This window comes from Panthera onca, chromosome D4 (genome assembly GCF_046562875.1).
Source record: "Panthera onca isolate mPanOnc1 chromosome D4, mPanOnc1 haplotype 2, whole genome shotgun sequence".
Taxonomy (NCBI): domain Eukaryota; kingdom Metazoa; phylum Chordata; class Mammalia; order Carnivora; family Felidae; genus Panthera; species Panthera onca.
In genome coordinates this window covers 23,452,011-23,469,969 of record NC_138351.1, presented here as the reverse complement: position 1 = coordinate 23,469,969, position 17,959 = coordinate 23,452,011, and the positions used below count along the sequence as shown (strand labels likewise).

At 45.2% G+C, this 17,959-nt stretch overlaps 1 protein-coding gene across 8 annotated transcripts in view; it reads left to right on the top strand.

The window, feature by feature from the left end:
• The window catches only part of TLE1 (TLE family member 1, transcriptional corepressor), a 91,020-nt gene that overhangs the window by 64,890 nt on the left and 8,171 nt on the right, over nt 1-17,959 (top strand). For all 8 annotated transcript variants that reach the window (XM_060609996.3, XM_060609994.3, XM_060609992.3 and 5 more), the window contains 3 exons: nt 788-978; nt 2,544-2,620; nt 16,628-16,877. In XM_060609996.3, coding sequence (XP_060465979.1) covers nt 788-978; nt 2,544-2,620; nt 16,628-16,877 — 518 coding nt within the window. The remainder of the gene's footprint in view (nt 1-787; nt 979-2,543; nt 2,621-16,627; nt 16,878-17,959) is intronic.

Genomic DNA, 17,959 nt, shown 5'->3' with positions numbered 1-17,959 from the left:
TTTACATTTGGCGTTTTTAAAAAATTTATTTCCAAATAATCCAAATCCTAGGAACTTCGATGAAGTTTCCGATAATAATTCCGCATGTAAGCTCCTTCCCGAACTGTCACTGTGTGTCTGAGTTCCCTAACTCTGACTGAAACGGGTGGCCCAAGTGTGCTGCTTGCTCACGTTACTTGGCGGGTTTTCTGCCGGCTCATCCCTCAGGAATCACTGGTGTCTCTGGCAGGAGAAATTGGGAGGGTTTCGCTGAGAGTCGAGCGAATAAATTGGTAACTTTTGACTTTATCTTCCTTAACATCTTGGGCCCAGAGGAAAATAGGCCCCAGAATATTCCTCCTGAACCTATGCTTTGGCTTACTAAACCCAGGGTCAGGTTTTTGTTTGGAATTGGTACCAAGGAGCGGAAAGTTTGAACTGAAGGAGAAATCTTGGATTTTATCCAAACCTTTTGGGATTAAGTCAAGTAGACAGGTAGTGTGTGGGCCTTGGTTTGCCATCTATGAATTGGGTACGATACTGCTGCTTCATTTTAATTCCCTGATTTCTCAGTGGTGCCAAGCCTATACCAAGGAGGAAGTGCGTGGGCAGTGCTTTCCTTGGGGTCTCTTTTTCCCTGGAGAGGACTTCAGCCAAGTTGGTGGTGATCAAACCACCCACCCAAGCTTTCCCGGCTTGTCCTCGCCTCTCGTGAACGGCGCTAGAAGGGACCCCGGAGCTGACAGTCAGGCTGGACCACAGCAGCCGGCTGAGTCACGTCACGCGCGCGGCTTGTGCTTCCTTGCAGCGGCCGGCCTGAGGACGCCGCTGGCGGTGCCCGGCCCGTACCCTGCCCCGTTCGGGATGGTGCCCCACGCCGGCATGAACGGGGAGCTGACCAGCCCCGGCGCTGCCTACGCCAGCCTGCACAACATGTCCCCGCAGATGAGCGCGGCCGCCGCCGCCGCCGCCGTGGTGGCCTACGGGCGCTCCCCGATGGTAGGTGTCCCCGCCCGCGCCTGCGGAACAGAGCCCCAGTGTCCCCGCGCCTGCTGCCCTCAGCATGCCGCTTCGTGACGTTAGGGCCCACCGCGTCTTGGATCACTGTTTTTGTGGATGAAATGAGGCAGTGTTAAGGAGCTGCTTTGATGGCTCCGGGGACGTCCGATTTTCTCCCCCAAGGTAGATTTTTTTTATTTGTTTATTTTTTGGAAGGTGATGGAATGACTCAAATAGCTTACAGACGCCTTTTCATGCATTTTCTTGAGGTTTTTTTTCCCCCCCTCTTTAATTATTAGGAAAAAATATTTGAGAAGCTGTAACTTGTTCTTTCTGTGCCTTTATTATTCTTTAAACCCAACAGTGTGGCTCAGGTATAAGCAGGGATCTCTCAGAGCAACAGGGAGAAAACAGGGATGACTGAAGCCTTCAGGCATGTTGCCGTGTTCTTGCCTTGCCTTTTGCCACTGTGTAAACCACCTCCTTTTTGATCCAGAAGATACAAAACTGCATGTAAAGGGTAAAATCAACTGTAATCCTTGACTGCATCGGAGAAAGGGAATAGATTATACCGAATAGAAGTCCCGATATATTCTCTTGACCAGAATATGTTGTGTTCATATTTCTCCTCTCCCCTCTTCAGATAGCGTTACCTCCAGTAGTTGGGGCTGAGAGTGAAGTTTGTGTTTTTTTCTCTTACATTGCACTAGTAGGAACGGCTGTGCAGTAGAGGGCAAGATAGTTTTTTTTGGCTTTTTTTAAAATTACTTTTGACGGGCAGGGGAGGGGCCGAGAGAGAGGTAGACACAGAATCTGAAGCAGGCTCTAGGCTCAGAGCTGTCAGCACAGAGCCCAGTGTGGGTCTTGAACCCACGAATTGTGAGATTGTGACCTAAGCCGAAGTCGGACGCTTAACCAGCCGAGCCACCCAGGTACCCCGAGGGCAAGATAGTTTAAAGCAAAGTGGGCAGCCAAGGGGCTAGGTATCTTCGTTAGGGCGCACAAACTAGGGAACCTATGAATGTTTAAGCAGTAACTGTGAAACTGGGAGGTTATTTTGCCCCCTTGGGACATTTGGTAATATGTGGAGACACTTTTTACGATCAGTAGCACTGATACTTTTGGTACGTATTGTGTAGAAGCCAGGGGTGCTGCTAAACGTCCTGCCATGCCCAGGACAGCCCCAAACTATCCGGCCCAAAAACATTGATCGTGCCAAGGTCAAGGAGTCCTGACTCAGGCAGCATACTGCTCTCTGCACTTGTTTGGGCAAGGCAGGCCATCCTAAGTCCACAGGAAGTATTTACTGTGGGAAGCTGGATCTCCACGTACAAGTAGACCATGCTCCAGCCCACCTCCCCAAAAAGATGCGTAGCTTGTCATCTAGAGGTGCTTGTATTACTTCTTGCATTATAATTTTTCTTTTGAAAAATGTTAGCACATGTTCCTGTTCCTGTTTATGTTGCTTTGGAGGTCTAGGAGTTTCTAGTGAAAAGTCTTTATAGATGTTCACAAAGTGCCTACGCTATATAAACTGAGTCTTCAATGCCTTATTTTGTTTCCAGGTTGGGTTTGATCCTCCCCCTCACATGAGAGTACCTACAATCCCTCCCAACCTGGCAGGAATCCCTGGGGGGAAACCGTAAGTACCTCTAACTCCTCAGTTTTGTTTTAAAGGCAATTACTTAGTCATGGGTATTAGCAGACTAGAATTCCAAAGGGAGCACAGGCTTGGGCGTTTCCAAGGAGATTTCTAGTGCCTTTTCCTGAGGAGTGTTAACACTTTCTATAAATAGGCACCTTGTAGGTGTCAGGCCTCTGTCTTCTCACTATGGGTGATCTCATGCATTTAGTTATTTCTGGAGAGAAGCTGTTGTAGACAGGGACCAGGAGGAAGGCAAGAACCGGGGGTGGTTGGCCCTCCTTGCTTGACCCTTCTTCAGAAAGCTGCCCTGCTTTGCCTTTGGTCAGAGGGTAGCTGCTGGAGATTTCCAACAGGACTGTGTTGTGAGCAGTAAGCTGTCACAAACTCTTGAAATCTCAAACTTGAAACGAGTTGTCTTTTTACCCAGCTCAGCGCTACCTTTTTGTTATTTTGGTGGAAACTAGAGTTGTGCAAAGGGTAGTTGTGGCATCTAGGCATCTGTTATTGGACCTCTCCGCCCGCCCACTGAAGTTTCGTGCGTGCTTTACTCTGAGAGGTCCAGAACTACAAAACACAGAATGGCTTTGACAGAAAACAAGAAAGATAGATTAAAGGGGCAAAAGAGCATTCAGAATTTGGAAAACCCTGTTGGTTATTCTCCCAGGGTCACTTAAAATCACTTGCTTCCATATGTTAGTAATTAGAAATGTGATTTTAAAGAATTCCGAAAGTTCTCAGTTTTTGTACAAAGCAGAGTAAACTACGGGTGTCTGTCTTATCTGCCATCGTGCACTCTGCCTTTCTGGGACCTTTTACAATTTTGGTTTTTCCAAATAGGGTTGTGTGTCATAGGCCTTCAGTTCTTTTTCTTTTTCTTTCTTTTTTTTTTTAATGTTTATTTACTTTAAGAGAGAGTGAGCATGAGCGGGGGAGGGACAGAAAGAGAGAGCGAGAGAATCCCAAGCAGGCTCTGCGCTGTCAGCTCAGAGCCTAATGTGAGGCTTGAACTCACAGACCGTGAGGTCATGACCTGAGCTGAAATCAAGAGTCAGATGCTTAATGACTGAGCCCCCCAGGCGCCCCCAGTTTATTTTTCTTATACTCTCTACCTTTGTGTGGTTGCTTTTAGCTTTTATTTATGTGTCCACTGTGTATTGTATATTACATTATTCTGAGTGGTCCATTCAACCACCTGCTCATCTTTGTGTGATTTTGATTGGAGCCTTTCTTCAAATTAACCAGCAGCGTGAGGAAGAATGGAATTCCTTACTCCCATCACCTGCATTTTGGAAAGCAGATTTCCATGGCTGTACTTCACATGCATTGTAATGTCTGTTTCATGGTAATTTGATTCATGACGAAATGAGAGTTTTGTCTACAGTAGGAACTGGTAGAGATGTTAGGAATTTACAGTGACATCTAGGCCCAGGGAAGAGCAGGACTGGGGCAGGGGGAGGAGTGTTGCAAATGCTTTCTTACCTGGTAGATCTCTTCTGATTGAATAACCATGAACTGCTATGTCATGTATTTTGTTGGGTATGCCCCTCTGCATCCAGCCTGAGATGCCCCAGGGCACGTAATGGGTATTTATCTGTCGTCTCTGGCAGTGTGGCTGTTGTGTGTCCTACAAACTGGTGAGAGGATAAAGGGCAAATGAGTAATGTGAATAAGAGGCAATAATTAATAGTAACTGATGAATCTTCAGGGGAATAATCCACAAGTAATGCCAAGTTCAACTGACCAGTAGGGAAAGCCGGTTTCAAGAGTTGGAGGTGTGGGGGTACGTCTGGCTGCCAGGACCCCACCCTGAATGGGATATGTGAGGCAGTTGGGGTGGGGTGACAAGAGCAATGAGCTGTCATGATGGTGTTGGAGGTTGCTGTGCAAAGGACTATTAACTCAGACCTAACTAGGTCCTTACAGTGGTGTGTGTGTTCATAATGCAATTAGACACCAAGTTTAAACCTTGTGTGAATGGTAATACTGGTGTCATTTACTAAAGCCAAAATATTCATGTCCTTGGCTTGTGAGCACCTTGGATTTCTTTGTGTTCACAGCTCCATTATAAGATACGACGTGTTCAGGGACAATGACAGTGGGTTCAGCAGCAGAGTTGTGAGGGCGAGTCTCTGGGTCAGAGTGGTCACTGCTCTCCAACACAGTGAAAATACATTTTTTAGGATTTTCTTTTAAGTTTGAGGGGAGCTATATTATGTGAGGATGATCGAGTTAATATCAGAGGGAAAAATGGGAGTTCACCATTGTCTTTGGGGTCTGGGCTATACATATTACTCCCCTTGTTTTGGTCCATTAATTAGCGTGAGAGGACTTCCTGTCCTCATTGTTGAGTAAAGGAATACTTCTTGAGGCAGTGCTTCTCCAGTTTTTTCCCAACGTGACCAAGATTGGTACTCTGGTAACAGACAAGTACAGATGAATAGGGGAAGAAAGCTAGAAAATACAAGCCCAAGTTTTTTATTACAAGAGTCAGCTGTCAGGAACTGACTTTGTCAAGCTGCTGTAGAAACGTTTTCAACACCTACTCTCCATGAGTGAGCTGATGTCAGTGCAGAGAGTAGCAAATGTTTGCAGACCACACTTTGAGCAGCTTTGGTGTGAAGCACTTAAGAGAAATGGTGGAAAAACCAGCATGGCCAGGGTGAGGGTGGACAAGGTGTGGTAAAAGTTTGCAGGTGTCACCCTCTGAGAAATACCAATTGAAGTAATATTTGGGTAGGGTGATGGATGGCTGTCCGTGGACATTTAAGCAAGATCCACGTGTCAGACTCTGTGCTAGATGCTGGGCAGGCTCTAGGAAAGAGAATGTTCATCTTCCCTGCCTTTGGGGGCCTACTGATGTGGAAACATTAAAGGGACAAATGCTGTGATTACACTTGTGAGAGGTGCTGTGAAGGCAGTGTAAAGAGTGACCACAGTTAGGACGGGAAGGGCTTCCTTGGGGTGAGGGAGATACACAGAAAGCTGAGGCTTGTGCAAGAGAAACAAGCCCACAGGGCAGAGAAAGTGGAAAAGGTGGGCCATTGTAGGTAGAGGGGACAGCCCATGACCTGTTCCTAGGGATTCATGTGCAAACGCATGGGTGCCTCCCGAGAGCGGGCAGTACAGCCAGAAGAGTTCAGTTGGGGCTGGAGGGACCTTCAAAGTGCTTCTAGCGTAAATGTCTACCCGTGCATCAAGTCACCTATATAGCCTCTCCAGGTGGCTGTGTGCCTCTGACCGAGCATGTCTAGTGACAGGGACTTGCGGGTGCCTGGAGGAAGCCATTTTCCCTGGCTCCGTCAAAATTGCTCCAGCCCTTGAGCTGAGATCTGTCTCCTTGGAACCTTTATCCATCAGTCCTGGTCCTTTTCTACCCCTGGAGACCACACAGTGCACCATTAATCCATCGTCCCCACAATAGCCCTTCAGATATTTGGAGACCACCAGCTTGCCATGAGGCTTCTCTTCTGGCTGAATATGTCCGTTGCTTCAGCCCTCTCTTGTGGGATGTGATTTCAGGTCCCCACACCATCTGCTCACTAAAATCTAACAGTCACCTCTCTCTTGTCCCCTCTTTCATAGATTTCATTGAGACCTGCTACATAGGCATGGGGGACCCTATTGGAAGCTCACAGCTTAGTGATGGAGAGACTACATTAATCAAATAATCACAAAAATAAGTGCATAATCATAATTGAGAGAAGAGCTATGACTGAGAGGAACACTATCCCATCAAAGCATGTGACAGGCTGATCCTTTCTGAGAGGGTCAAGAAAGAGTGTTCTGAGCTGCTTTAACTCCATAGGGGCTGGACTTAAACCTCTAGGCTGAGGAACCTGTATATGCAAAGGCCCTGTGGCCTTACTTTTATTTTTTTTTAATCAAAGTGGAATAGAGCAAGGTAGGTGTCTTGTGTTGCCACTGTTCTGTACTTGTTGTTGGTGTCACAGTGATGTAAGATCTCAGTAGGGTTTCCCAGCCAACCTGGTCATTTTCCCTGTCTCCCTCACCCCCATAACAGTGTCTCCGAACTTCAGTTTGTTAAAGGCATCTTCCCCATTCTCTCTGACATCTGGCACAAACTGTAGCCTGTAATTCTTCCTTTTTTAAGTCACATTTTACCAATTTTATTCGTTAAAATCCCCACTTATTTCCTACTCACTTTTGTCAGTAAGATCCTAGGTGAGTGCGCCCCCTTTTTATTTTTTTAAATGTTTATTTATTTATTTTGAGAGAGATTGAAAGAGAGAGAAAGTGAGCACAGGCAGGGAACGGGCAGAGAGAGGGAGAGAGTCCCAAACAGATTCCATGCTCAGCAAAGAGCCTGAGGCAGGGCTTGATCCTACAACCCTGGGATCACGACCTGAGCTGAAACCACGAGTTGGACATTTAACTGATTGAGCCACCCAGGCACCCCAAGTTTTCCCCCTTTTAAAGTGCTTACCTGGTTAGGTCTTTTCTTGCTTCAGAGATCTTCAGGAGTTGCACATAAACTCATGATGGGGGACATTCAAGGCCCTTCTGGTAGTATTACCCCCACCTGCTTTTCTAGCCTCATGTCATGTGTTCCTTGCATCTTGTGCTTGGGCTGAAAGAGATAACGTTCCATTCCCTGAAAGCCTTTCCTTTTTCTCTGGAGCAGTGACCCTTCTACCAGTCTTACCTCTTCCTGTGGGAATACTTCTTGTCCTTCCTGTCTAGCCACTTCTGTTGCTGCCTTAACTCGAAGCCTTCACTGATGCCTTGTTAAATATGAGCCCTCTCCAGGAGCACCTTGTAACATCTTGTGACATGTTGCACACCATGGCCTTGAGTTATCATCATGTGTGCATGTCATACTTGTACCTGCTTCTTCCCCAGTAGAATTGAAGCTTCTGAAGTCCCTCTGTCCCTCTGAGCTCATATACCCAGTAAACACATATTTGGTGCATTGAGTAGGTGGGAGATGAGTCCAGGATTGTGTAAGACTCTATGATTCATCCTTTCCAAAGGAGATTCACATTTTGCATTTTAGAGTTCAGCACTGTTGATTTATAAGAGGTAACCCTGACTGTGTTTTCAAACCCTTGAGGCGAGATTTAATTGGTATTATTTGGTCAGCTTTATGTGAACTCACTTTTAGTTTTAGGAAATGTGCTCCCCTGAGCTTTGTGGAGATCCCCGGTAAGAGAAATTCTCAAGGTTAGTCAGGTCAACATCTCTTTGCTATGCTTCCCACTGCACTACCCCCAAGATGTCATTTTGGCCCTGATGTACTGGCTTCCTCCCCATAAATACTTGGGAGCTGGGCTCTACCTGCCTCATGTAGTAGCACCTAGAGGTCAGTAATAACTCAGACTAATAATAGTTTGGCTTAAGATTCCAGCTTAGTTCCAAGTTCCTTCACCCTGTGTTTTAATGCTAGACATGTAATTGAGAAATCTTACACCCACTCGTTTAGTGTTTAAATAAATCTTTAAAGTACCTTTTTGGAGTTGGAACCTAAAGAGGAAAGAAAATCTTAACTACATATGGGGTAAAATTGCCTCTTAGGAAAACATGTTTTGCAGCAGTGAATAGAGGCTATCCCTGCTGCTAGCCAAGGAGACATTTCCGTGGTCAGTCCCCCCTCCCTCCCCAACTCCATTTTCCATTCTTGATCTTGCTTCTGGTTCCTCTGTTGACGATGTCTAGATGTCTAGAATCCACAACTGGCTTGTTTAGTGGATTTGAAAATTAATTCAGCCCTCTTTTTACTTGGCATGGTTTTTGGGTATTTTTTGTCTATTAAATGCTGAAAGTAACTTGCCTGTTTTGTGCCATATTATCACCATTGGGTTTTGGTTTATTTTACGTATTTATTTTTATTTTTTTTTTTAAATTTTTTTGGTAACGTTTATTTATTTTTGATAAAATAAATTTTATCAAAGAGATAAAGAGACAGAGCATGAACGGGGGAGGAACAGAGAGAGAGGGAGACACAGAATCCGAAACAGGCTCCAGGCTCTGAGCTGTCAGCACAGAGCCCGACGCGGGGCTGGAACTCACGGACCGCGAGATCATGACCCGAGCCGAAGTCGGCCGCTTAACCGACTGAGCCACCCAGGCGCCCCACGTATTTATTTTTAAAGTTTATTTATTTATTTGGAGAGAGAGAGCACGTAAGCATGCGTAAGCAGGGGGGAGGGACATAGAGAGAGAGAGAGAATTCCAAGCAGCCTCTGCACTGTCAGCGAGGAGCCCTTCATGGGGCTCCATCTCATGAACTCCCAGATCATGACCTTAGCCGAAATCAAGAGTCGGACGCTTAACCAACAGAGCCACCCAGATGCCGCATTTGGGTTTTGGTTTAATTTCTATTTTTATACTATTTGATCTTCTGGGATTGCAGAGTTAATTTCTTGAGAATCTGTTGAAATGTGAGGCCCTTTATTTTGATGTGTGTTATGTTTAGTTTCTAGACAGTTGTCCTCCCTGCACATATCTCCCTTCTCCCTCCTCACCTCCTCAGAAATGCCTTTCAGTTTATCAGATAGAAATGTAGTTTATTTCTTGCTCAGATAATGCTTCTTTGCCCATAGTAGTTGGTTCCTCTGCTAGACTTTTCAAATTCAGCTTAGAAATGACTGTATTTTAAACTTTTCTTTGTCTTATTTTTCATCCAGGAATCTCTCGGTTTGAATCTTTGCCCTGCATGGAAGCCTCGTTGCTCCCCTAACACATTTACACATTTTGAAACATTTAGTTGGTGGAAGAAGTAGGGCCTAGAATTCAGAATCATGAATGCTAACTTTGCTAGAGAATCTCCTAGTTTTATCAAGTAGCCAGTCTCCTGTTTTCTCTGTCTAGTGATTTTCCTTATCATGTCCATTCTAAGAAGTTCTGCATTTGCCTTTTCAAGAAACGAGAATGGCCATGTGTTAAAGTAAATAAGGAAACAGACAAAAAAAGGCTCTCATCTTAATGCTTTAAGTTCACACCGTGTAATTGAATTGTTAGCAAAGCCCTCCATTCATGTAGAAATGCTGTCTTCCAAATAGGGTACGAATTGTACCCTGATCTGCATATTTGCTGTTTGGGAGGAGGCCAGGAGGCCAAGCTGGAAAAATTGTGCATTTTATAGATGTTATGGGTGAGAGATGCAGACCCTAAGAAGAGTTAAAGATCAACCTTGTTATATTGGCGGTGAAGGAGATTTTAACATAAATAGATGAATTATATTCCCAAGGACCTGTTTTTTTTCCCCTGAAATCTTAGAATAATATGGCTCTGATTTCCTTATGACCTCACATTACAATCCCCCCAGTCACCACCTTCATTGCACTCATTCTTGAGGCTAAGAGTATCTCCACCATCATAAATTAATTATTCTCATCTACCTTAGAATGACCCACATGCTCCAGCCCTCAAAGCCTCCAGTGCCAGGACTCTATAATGAAATTGCACTGGTGGCATTGACATGAAGGTCTCTTTTGTGTAAGTTACATGTTTCTATCCTGATGGGCATGTGTTCTCCCTCTTCAGGGGAAGGTGTCCAAGGTAGTGCCAATGTGAAGCTAGGTCGAAGATTAAAAGTTCTACGTTTGTGGCAGGCCTTCCCTGGGTGCCCTGGACTTGGATCTTGGCTTTTCCATTTACTTTTTAAGTTTATTTATTTATTTTGAGAGAGAGTGAGAGAGCACGCACGTGCTTGTGTGCACAAGTGGAGGAGGGCAGAGAGGGAAGGAGAGAGAATCCCAAGCAGGCCCCACTCTGTCAGCAGAGAGCCTGACTCGCGGCTCAAACCCATGAACTATGCGATCATGACCTGAGCTAAAACCAAGCATTGGACACTCAACCAACTGAGCCACCCAGGTGCCCCTACTTAAAGCTATGCTTTTCAGTGGCCAGACACAGGATCGTGCTTTTTTGCATGTGACCTATGGCAGCTTCTGCCGTGTTTTGCTTTGGAAGGAAGGGTCCTGCATCCACTGGGCTCTGCTGACTTAGGGAAGGGCCATGGACTTTACACCGTTACTATAGTTGCTTTCATTATTCTTTGTTTTGGTCCAGAATACCTCTCTAGGGACCACTTTTCCCCTCCCCAGGAATGTTGATAGCATCTCCCAGCGACATTTGGTACGACTACTGGAAAATTCTTGGGGAAGGTTGGTTGGCATAACCCAAGTGGCTAGAAGACCCTCCTCCACTTTCTTGTAGCTTTCTCTCCTTGCCAGAGTGACCTCTCGTGCCTCAGTTTAATAAGTGATTAGGGTAGCGATAAATGACCTGGGGAATTGAGATTCATGTACTGAGTGCCAGCTGTATGCGAGCTGGCAAAGTCCACTGAGAAAAACAATGAATGAGAAGTGTCAACACGTGCAGTGGTCCACAGTTCTGATACGTGCCATAGTTGAGATTTACAGGAAGAGCTAGGACCCTGGAAAAGAACCCTCCTGCCTGCAGAAGTTGTGGCCCACCGAGGAGGAGAGAGAACAAGTGCCCGAGCACGTCGGAGGGAGGCGGTGCTATTCTAAGCAGGAGGGAACAGTTTGTGCACAACTCAGAGATGTGACGGCATATGATATTTTAGGGGACTGGCCCATCATTCCACATGGCAGGGAATTTAGGATACAGGACGGTCATGTGAACTGAGGCCCAGTGACACTAAACCTGGTAATACAGCAAGAGAGTCCCCGCTGAGAGCGCCAAGTCCACAGGCAGCAAGGTCTTGGCCACAGCCATTACCTCCGGGGTCCATGGTTCTCCATCACTGTTGACCGGATCCTGCTGCTGTTCCTATTTCCAGCAAACCAGCAACTCTGTAAACACCTGTTTTCCTTTGGTCTCAGAACACAGCATAGTTTTATTAGCAGGAGTCTGTCTGCTAGGAAAAAACCTGCTTCTCCAAAACACAGTCTTGTTTTCTAGCCTGCCACTCCCTGTGAGGATTCCCAGTGGGGACTCTTTGAGTTTGAGTTCCCGCACCTCTGCTGTGTGTCCAATAAAGGAAGGGTCATCCGCTCTGGAAGAGTTTGATTTTATTCCGTTTTTACATTTGTGCTGTCCAGGGGGCTTTATTCTTTTCAGTTCTCCCGACTAGATCACAGGATTAGGCCCTCATCAACAGGTGTTTGTTCAGAAAGCTGGGTTGAGGGGGGTGCTCAGTTCGGTGCAGGTGGGTGGCCCCAGCAGTGTGGCCTCTAACAAGAGCGCCAGGGACTTATTCTTTCCACTTCACAGTTTGCCCCAGTCCTAGCTAAACATTTTCCTCTCCTCTTTGCCAAATACTGTCTCCCCATTCTTGTCCTTAGGGATTTATGGATTTCCTGGTTTTCTTTGCCTAGTCACTGCTGTATGCTTTCTCGACTCCCATCCGCACCTTCCTCCCATTGTGCATTCCTGGCTCGTACACTTGTCCACTGATAAAAGAGCCCTTGATGGAGCATACCCTCACTTTCCTCTTTTTAATACCAATGCTCCCATTTTCTGAAGGCCCCTGCAGGTGTGGAGTGTGGTGTTCGATGTTTTATGGTTTTGTAGCTCCTTTCATCCTTACAGCAATCCTTGCAACCCTTCTGTTTTGTTAACTATCTTGTGGATCAGGAATGGACACATTATAGGCTGCAGATAGTTAGGCTGGTAAGGACGACCACAGTTAGTGAGGTCAGCGAGCCAGGCATTTCCTGTATATTTAACAGTAGAGTCAGGGCTCTCGACTTGGCTGTGGACTCAGTCTACTTGATCATGGGTCAGGAGCCCTCTTGACTTTTTCTTGAATAAACAAATAAATCTCACCTTTATCTTAAAATTGAGATATATACATAAGGGTGCCTGGGTGGCTTAGTTGGTTAAGCATCCAAACTCAGGTCATAATCTCATTGTTCATGGGTTTGAGCCCTGAGTTGGGCTCCATGCTGACAGCGTGGAGCCTGCTTGGGATTCTCTCTGTCTCCCTCTCTCTCATCCCTTCCCCCGCTCATGCTCTCTCTCAAAATAAATACATAAACTTAAACACTACAAAATATTAAAATTGAGATATACCTATAGAAGAGTGCATGAATCATATGTGTATAGCTCAGTGACTTTTCACCAGGGACACTGACAAAGCCCCTCTCACGTTCCTTGCAGTAGCTGTGGGGAGTCACCACTCTGGATTAATATTACAGATGAATTCTGCCTGTATTTGAAATTCTATAAATCCAGTCATTCCATGTACATTCTTTGGTGGCTGGCCTCTTTCTGAATTCAGGCTTGCGAGGTATTTATTAAATCCTCACTCTCTATAAATTCCCCTTCCTGGTTGATTTTACTTTTCCTGGTTCTTCAATAAGTAGGAAATCTAAGTTTCCTTCTGGGAAGTCTTTAACGTTGCCATGATATGCCATCAATGTGGCCTTTTCTCAACAAGATTCTTGTTCTTCCTGTAGGTGAATAACTAATTCCGGGCTCTCATTTGCTCCCCTCATTTTTCCTTCCAGTTGATCCCTCTTTGAGACCTATCAGCCCTTTGCATCGGTCTGGTTTGTTCATTTGATTAGGCTTTCCAGCACAGCGGGCAGCACCAGCTTCCTGCAAGGCCCCCTGTGACTGATGTATTAACATCCATATGGGTTTCTCCTGGGACCAAGCAGTGTTTACAGCTTCTGGCTGCAGTTCACTACTCTGTGAATCCATTTTAAATTGCCTCAGTATGATATCACAGCCCACCTGTGTGGTTTAAAGAAGGGGACACCTGGGAGAGAGGCGGGTATCTTCCAAAAATGAATGTACAGCTCTCTGTCTACACTTTGTGCATCGATTTTAATCTGGATCATTTAACTCTATAATAAGTGGGCTTCCAGTTGAAACAAGGTAAAATTGTCTTCCCCTAAAAATCTAGAAATGCTATAAGGGTGCCTGATGGAAAGTTTGCCCACCTGGGGGCACCCACCTTGATTTATGGTAGACCAAGAAACTAACCTTCACACAGCGCCATTATTCTCACAGCATAGAAAGCTTTAAGAGGCAAGTTCTCTCCCCACGTCAGCCATTGTTCTAACCAAATACGTTCAGTTCAATTGTTTTATGAAAACGCTCTGGTCATTTCTCTAAGCTTCACCTGGCTGTTTGTTATTTTCAGACTCAACTCATGGTACCTGATGTCTGGGTCACACAACTTACTACTGGACCTTGAAGAATTCTTCCAGAACATGAATAGAGTTAATCTCCAGTTCTTGTGGTCCTATCTTCAGGGCAATACAGTGAATGTTATTTGATTCCAACCCCAAATATCTTGTAATAAATAGCATAGGTTCAATTAACTACAGTGTGCTTGTATTAGAATTAGAATATCATGTGGGCTTGATGTGTTACTAAGGACACCAAAGGATACCGTTGGGTAAAAAACAGGGAATTTAGTCATGTGGTGTTGTAAGGGCTTGGAGCTGTAGTTGTTTTGTATGCATATTTATTTTCTAGGACATTCTGTAGGGCTCCCATTATGTGTGCTCAATTATTCAAATTAAGAGTAATGTTAAGGATTTGGTTCAGCTAGCCATTTAAGATTAGTTACTGGAACCAGTCTGTCAGGAAATAACATATATCTAAGATTGTGTTGTTTGGTTTGGGGTCAAGGCAGTTCTTTTTCAAGCCTTCCACGTATATGATATTTTGCGTTCATAAAGAGAAAATAATAGCCTAATTTTCTTCTCAAGCTTAGGGAATTATGTGGGTTTTATGTGCAGGCATGTTGGAAACCTAATAACCTTGTATCAGTTTTCAATTTTGTGCGTGCTAAGTTATTTTACAAAATTTGAGTGAACGTTTAAATGAAAATTTGAGTTCTGTGGTAATACCCATGGTCTTTAGATCTGTAAAGGGAATGTAAGGTGCCAATGACAAGTTCCAGAAAGTGCCCCAGACTTATCCCAGAGGGTTATGGAAACTCTACATCCTTTATTTATTATATATGCAGACCTATAGAAAAGGCTTAATGTTGAACTTCTAGACTGCCTAGTGATGTTTCAGATAAGAAGAAAGTGAATGTAGTGGTCTCTTCAAAAGTGTCATGTGCATAATTCCATCTGCTTGGATGCTGGGGGCGGGTATTAGCACTTCTGTACCTTCCACCTTCTTTTTTTTTAATGTTTATTTCTTTGTTTGAGAGAGAGAGAGAGCATGAGAGGGGTAGGGGCAGAGAGAGGGAGATACAGAATTCGAAGCAGACTCCAGGGTCTGAGCTTGTCAGTACAGAGCCCGATGCAGGGCTCGAACCCACGAACCATGAGATCATGACCTGAGCTGAAGTTGGACGCTTAACTGAGCCACCCAGGTGCCCCTGCATTTTCCACCTTCTAAAGTGTCTTTTCTTTGTGCATGTTTTATATCTGTAATATATTATTGCTTGGAGTTTAAATCATTAGATCACAAAACATAAAATATGCCTTAAGATTTTGAGGTGGAAATAAATATGTACTGGGATTAGGTTTGTATTTTACAGGAGAGGAAAACAATAGCTTAAGCAACATGAAGGTTTATTTCTCTCTCCCATAAAAGATACTGGCTGTCAGTAGCCCAGGTCAGGTCTCACAGCCCCACAGTGTCACAGGGCCTCTGCATCCTATCTTTGTGTTCTACTTCCTTCAGCAATTGATTTCCATCTTCAGAGTCACCTTGAAGGTGACCCCAAAAGGCTGGCTGAGCAAGGCACCTTGCTCATAGTTGAGGCAGTGGAAGGAGGAAGAAAAGAAGACAGGAATCCTGATCTTCCTCACTTAAAAATTTTTTTTTTCTTTTAATTAATCGCCTTTGTTTTTTAGAGCAGTTTTAGGTTCATAGCAAAATTGAGCCAAAAGTACAGAGAGCTTCTGGATCCCCTGGCGTCCCTCTCTTTGAAGTTATGAACCACATGTCCCCAGCAGCGCATGTATGTTGAGCATGTACCTCTTACTGCTGAAAACGTGGCATACCTAGCCAAAGGGAAGCTGGGGAGGGTACCAAAGAATACTTTGCTGCCTTAGATAAAACTGGGGTTCGTGGCCAAGGTAGGGAGATTGTTGAGGAGAAAACTTGAAATCTGTCATAAAGTTGGAGTGCCTGGGTGGCTCAGTTGGTTAGGCCACCAACTTCGGCTCAGGTCATGATCTCACGGTTCGTGGGTTCTAGCCCCGTGTCGAGCTCTGTGCTGACAGCTCAGAGCCTGGAGCCTACTTCAGATTCTCTGTCTCTCTCTCTGTCTCTCTCTCTCTCTCTGCCCCAGCCTCCCCCAAAATAAAAATATACATCAAAAAAAAAATCTGTCATAAAGCCAATCTTTTATTGGGGCACCTGGGTGGCTCAGTCGATTGAGCATCTGACTTCGGCTCAGGTCATGACCTTGTGGTTTGTGGTTTCGAGCCCTGCGCCGGGCTCCCTGCTGTCAGTGCAGAGCCTGCTTCAGATCCTCTGTCCCCCTGTCTCTCTGCCCCTCCTCTGCTCACGCTCTGTCTCAAAAATAGATAAACATTAAAAAAAAGAGAGAATCTTTTATTATTTTTTCTTGATTATGCAAAAGAGTAACTTCAAGCCTGAAACTGGTACGTTTAGAACTGTTTTCATATGTTAGTGTTGGAATATAGTGTTTACTGTGTGAAATTATTATGAGTTCTTGAGGGCTTCATCTGAAGCATAAAAAATAATCATTTAAAATTATGGTAAGAAATCATACAATTATACAGGGTGTGTTGGGAAGGAGGTATTTTATGTTAATTAGGAAGCGTAGTTAGCGTTGTAGATGGGATTTGAAGGGATGCTTTCTGGAATGGTTAGGCACAATTGAGAAATTTCTAAATATTTAAAAAATACAGTTTAATATACGTACACCCTAGACTTCTGCTATTATGTATTTTAAATTTGTTCCTTCGGTAAATACTTCAGCTTCTGTTGATTTCAGAGAATCATGAGGAGAATCGTTCTTTCCTCTTCTTCCTCACAGAGACTGCTGAGGTGATGACTAACTGCTTTATGATCCGTGTTTTCTCTGTCTCCTCTCCTGTCTCTCTCTCTCTCTGTCCCCCTCTCCAAAAGTGCATACTCCTTCCACGTCACCGCAGACGGTCAGATGCAGCCCGTCCCTTTCCCCCCCGACGCCCTCATCGGACCCGGCATCCCCCGCCACGCGCGCCAGATCAACACCCTGAACCACGGGGAGGTGGTGTGCGCGGTGACCATCAGCAACCCCACGAGACACGTGTACACGGGCGGGAAGGGCTGCGTCAAGGTCTGGGACATCAGCCACCCCGGCAACAAGAGCCCCGTGTCTCAGCTCGACTGTCTGGTGAGCGAACAGGAACTGGTGCACAAGGGTAATGTCTCCCTGGAGACTCAATAAGGAAATAGCTGTTTGGGCCTGGGTTTTATTCCCATTATGAGGAAATGGAAGCCCTTTCTGTTTCCTGCGTTAGCTATTTAGCCCCCGCACCACCACCACCCCGCCCGAAATGTGAAGGTTTCATTTGTTGCTGTTTCAGTGGTTAAATCCCAGAGTTGATGGATTTCTTTCACAAAATATTTTACAGTGGTTTACAGAAGCTGTCCTTGTTTGAACGTGTACTCAGAAGGGGGTTTCCCATTGAACTAGTCCTGGACTCTGAGCCCTGCGGTCCACTTAACTTGTGATTTCCCTACAGCCTTTGCATAAATATTGAATAGTAAACATTTCATAATGTGGCATAAAAACCGTTCTGAACAGGGCCTGTGTTTTCAGGGAGACCTGGGAGGGCTGGCTGGGTTTTATTACCTTAACTTCGGGAAAGGTTAATAGATCACACTGCAAGGAAACAGGGTGGCCATCCGCAAAACTGGAACGGTGAGAACGCTTTCCCAAGGCACCCGAAGCCACCTCCTCCCAGAGTATGAGAATGCCATTTTGCATTTTTCAGGATCCATACGCCATGTTGGGACATGTTCTCTTCTCTGAACTGTAACCCCAGAATTTACAGACCACGTACCATTGGCCCTAAGCAGACTAAAGGCCACCTTGCCCCTGATGTGGTGTTTGCTTGCACTTCGCCGTGATGGGTGGAACAGTTCACCCACTGCGTGCCTACCGACTGGTGAGGATTCCAGAGACAGTGTTCAGAAAGAAGAACGGTGTTTTTGAGATACAAAAGCCTTTTTTGGAGTAGTTATTGATTTATTTTATTTTCAATTTTATTTTTTAATGTTTATATTTTTGAGAGAGAGAGAGACAGAGTGCAGGTGGGGGAGAGGCAGAGAGAGAGGGAGACAGAATCTGAAGCAGGCTCCAGGCTCCGAGCTGTCAGCAGAGCTTGACATGGGACTTGAACCCATGAACCGAGAGATCGTGGCCTGAGCTAAAGTCAGACACTTAACCATCTGAGCCACCCAGGCGCCCCA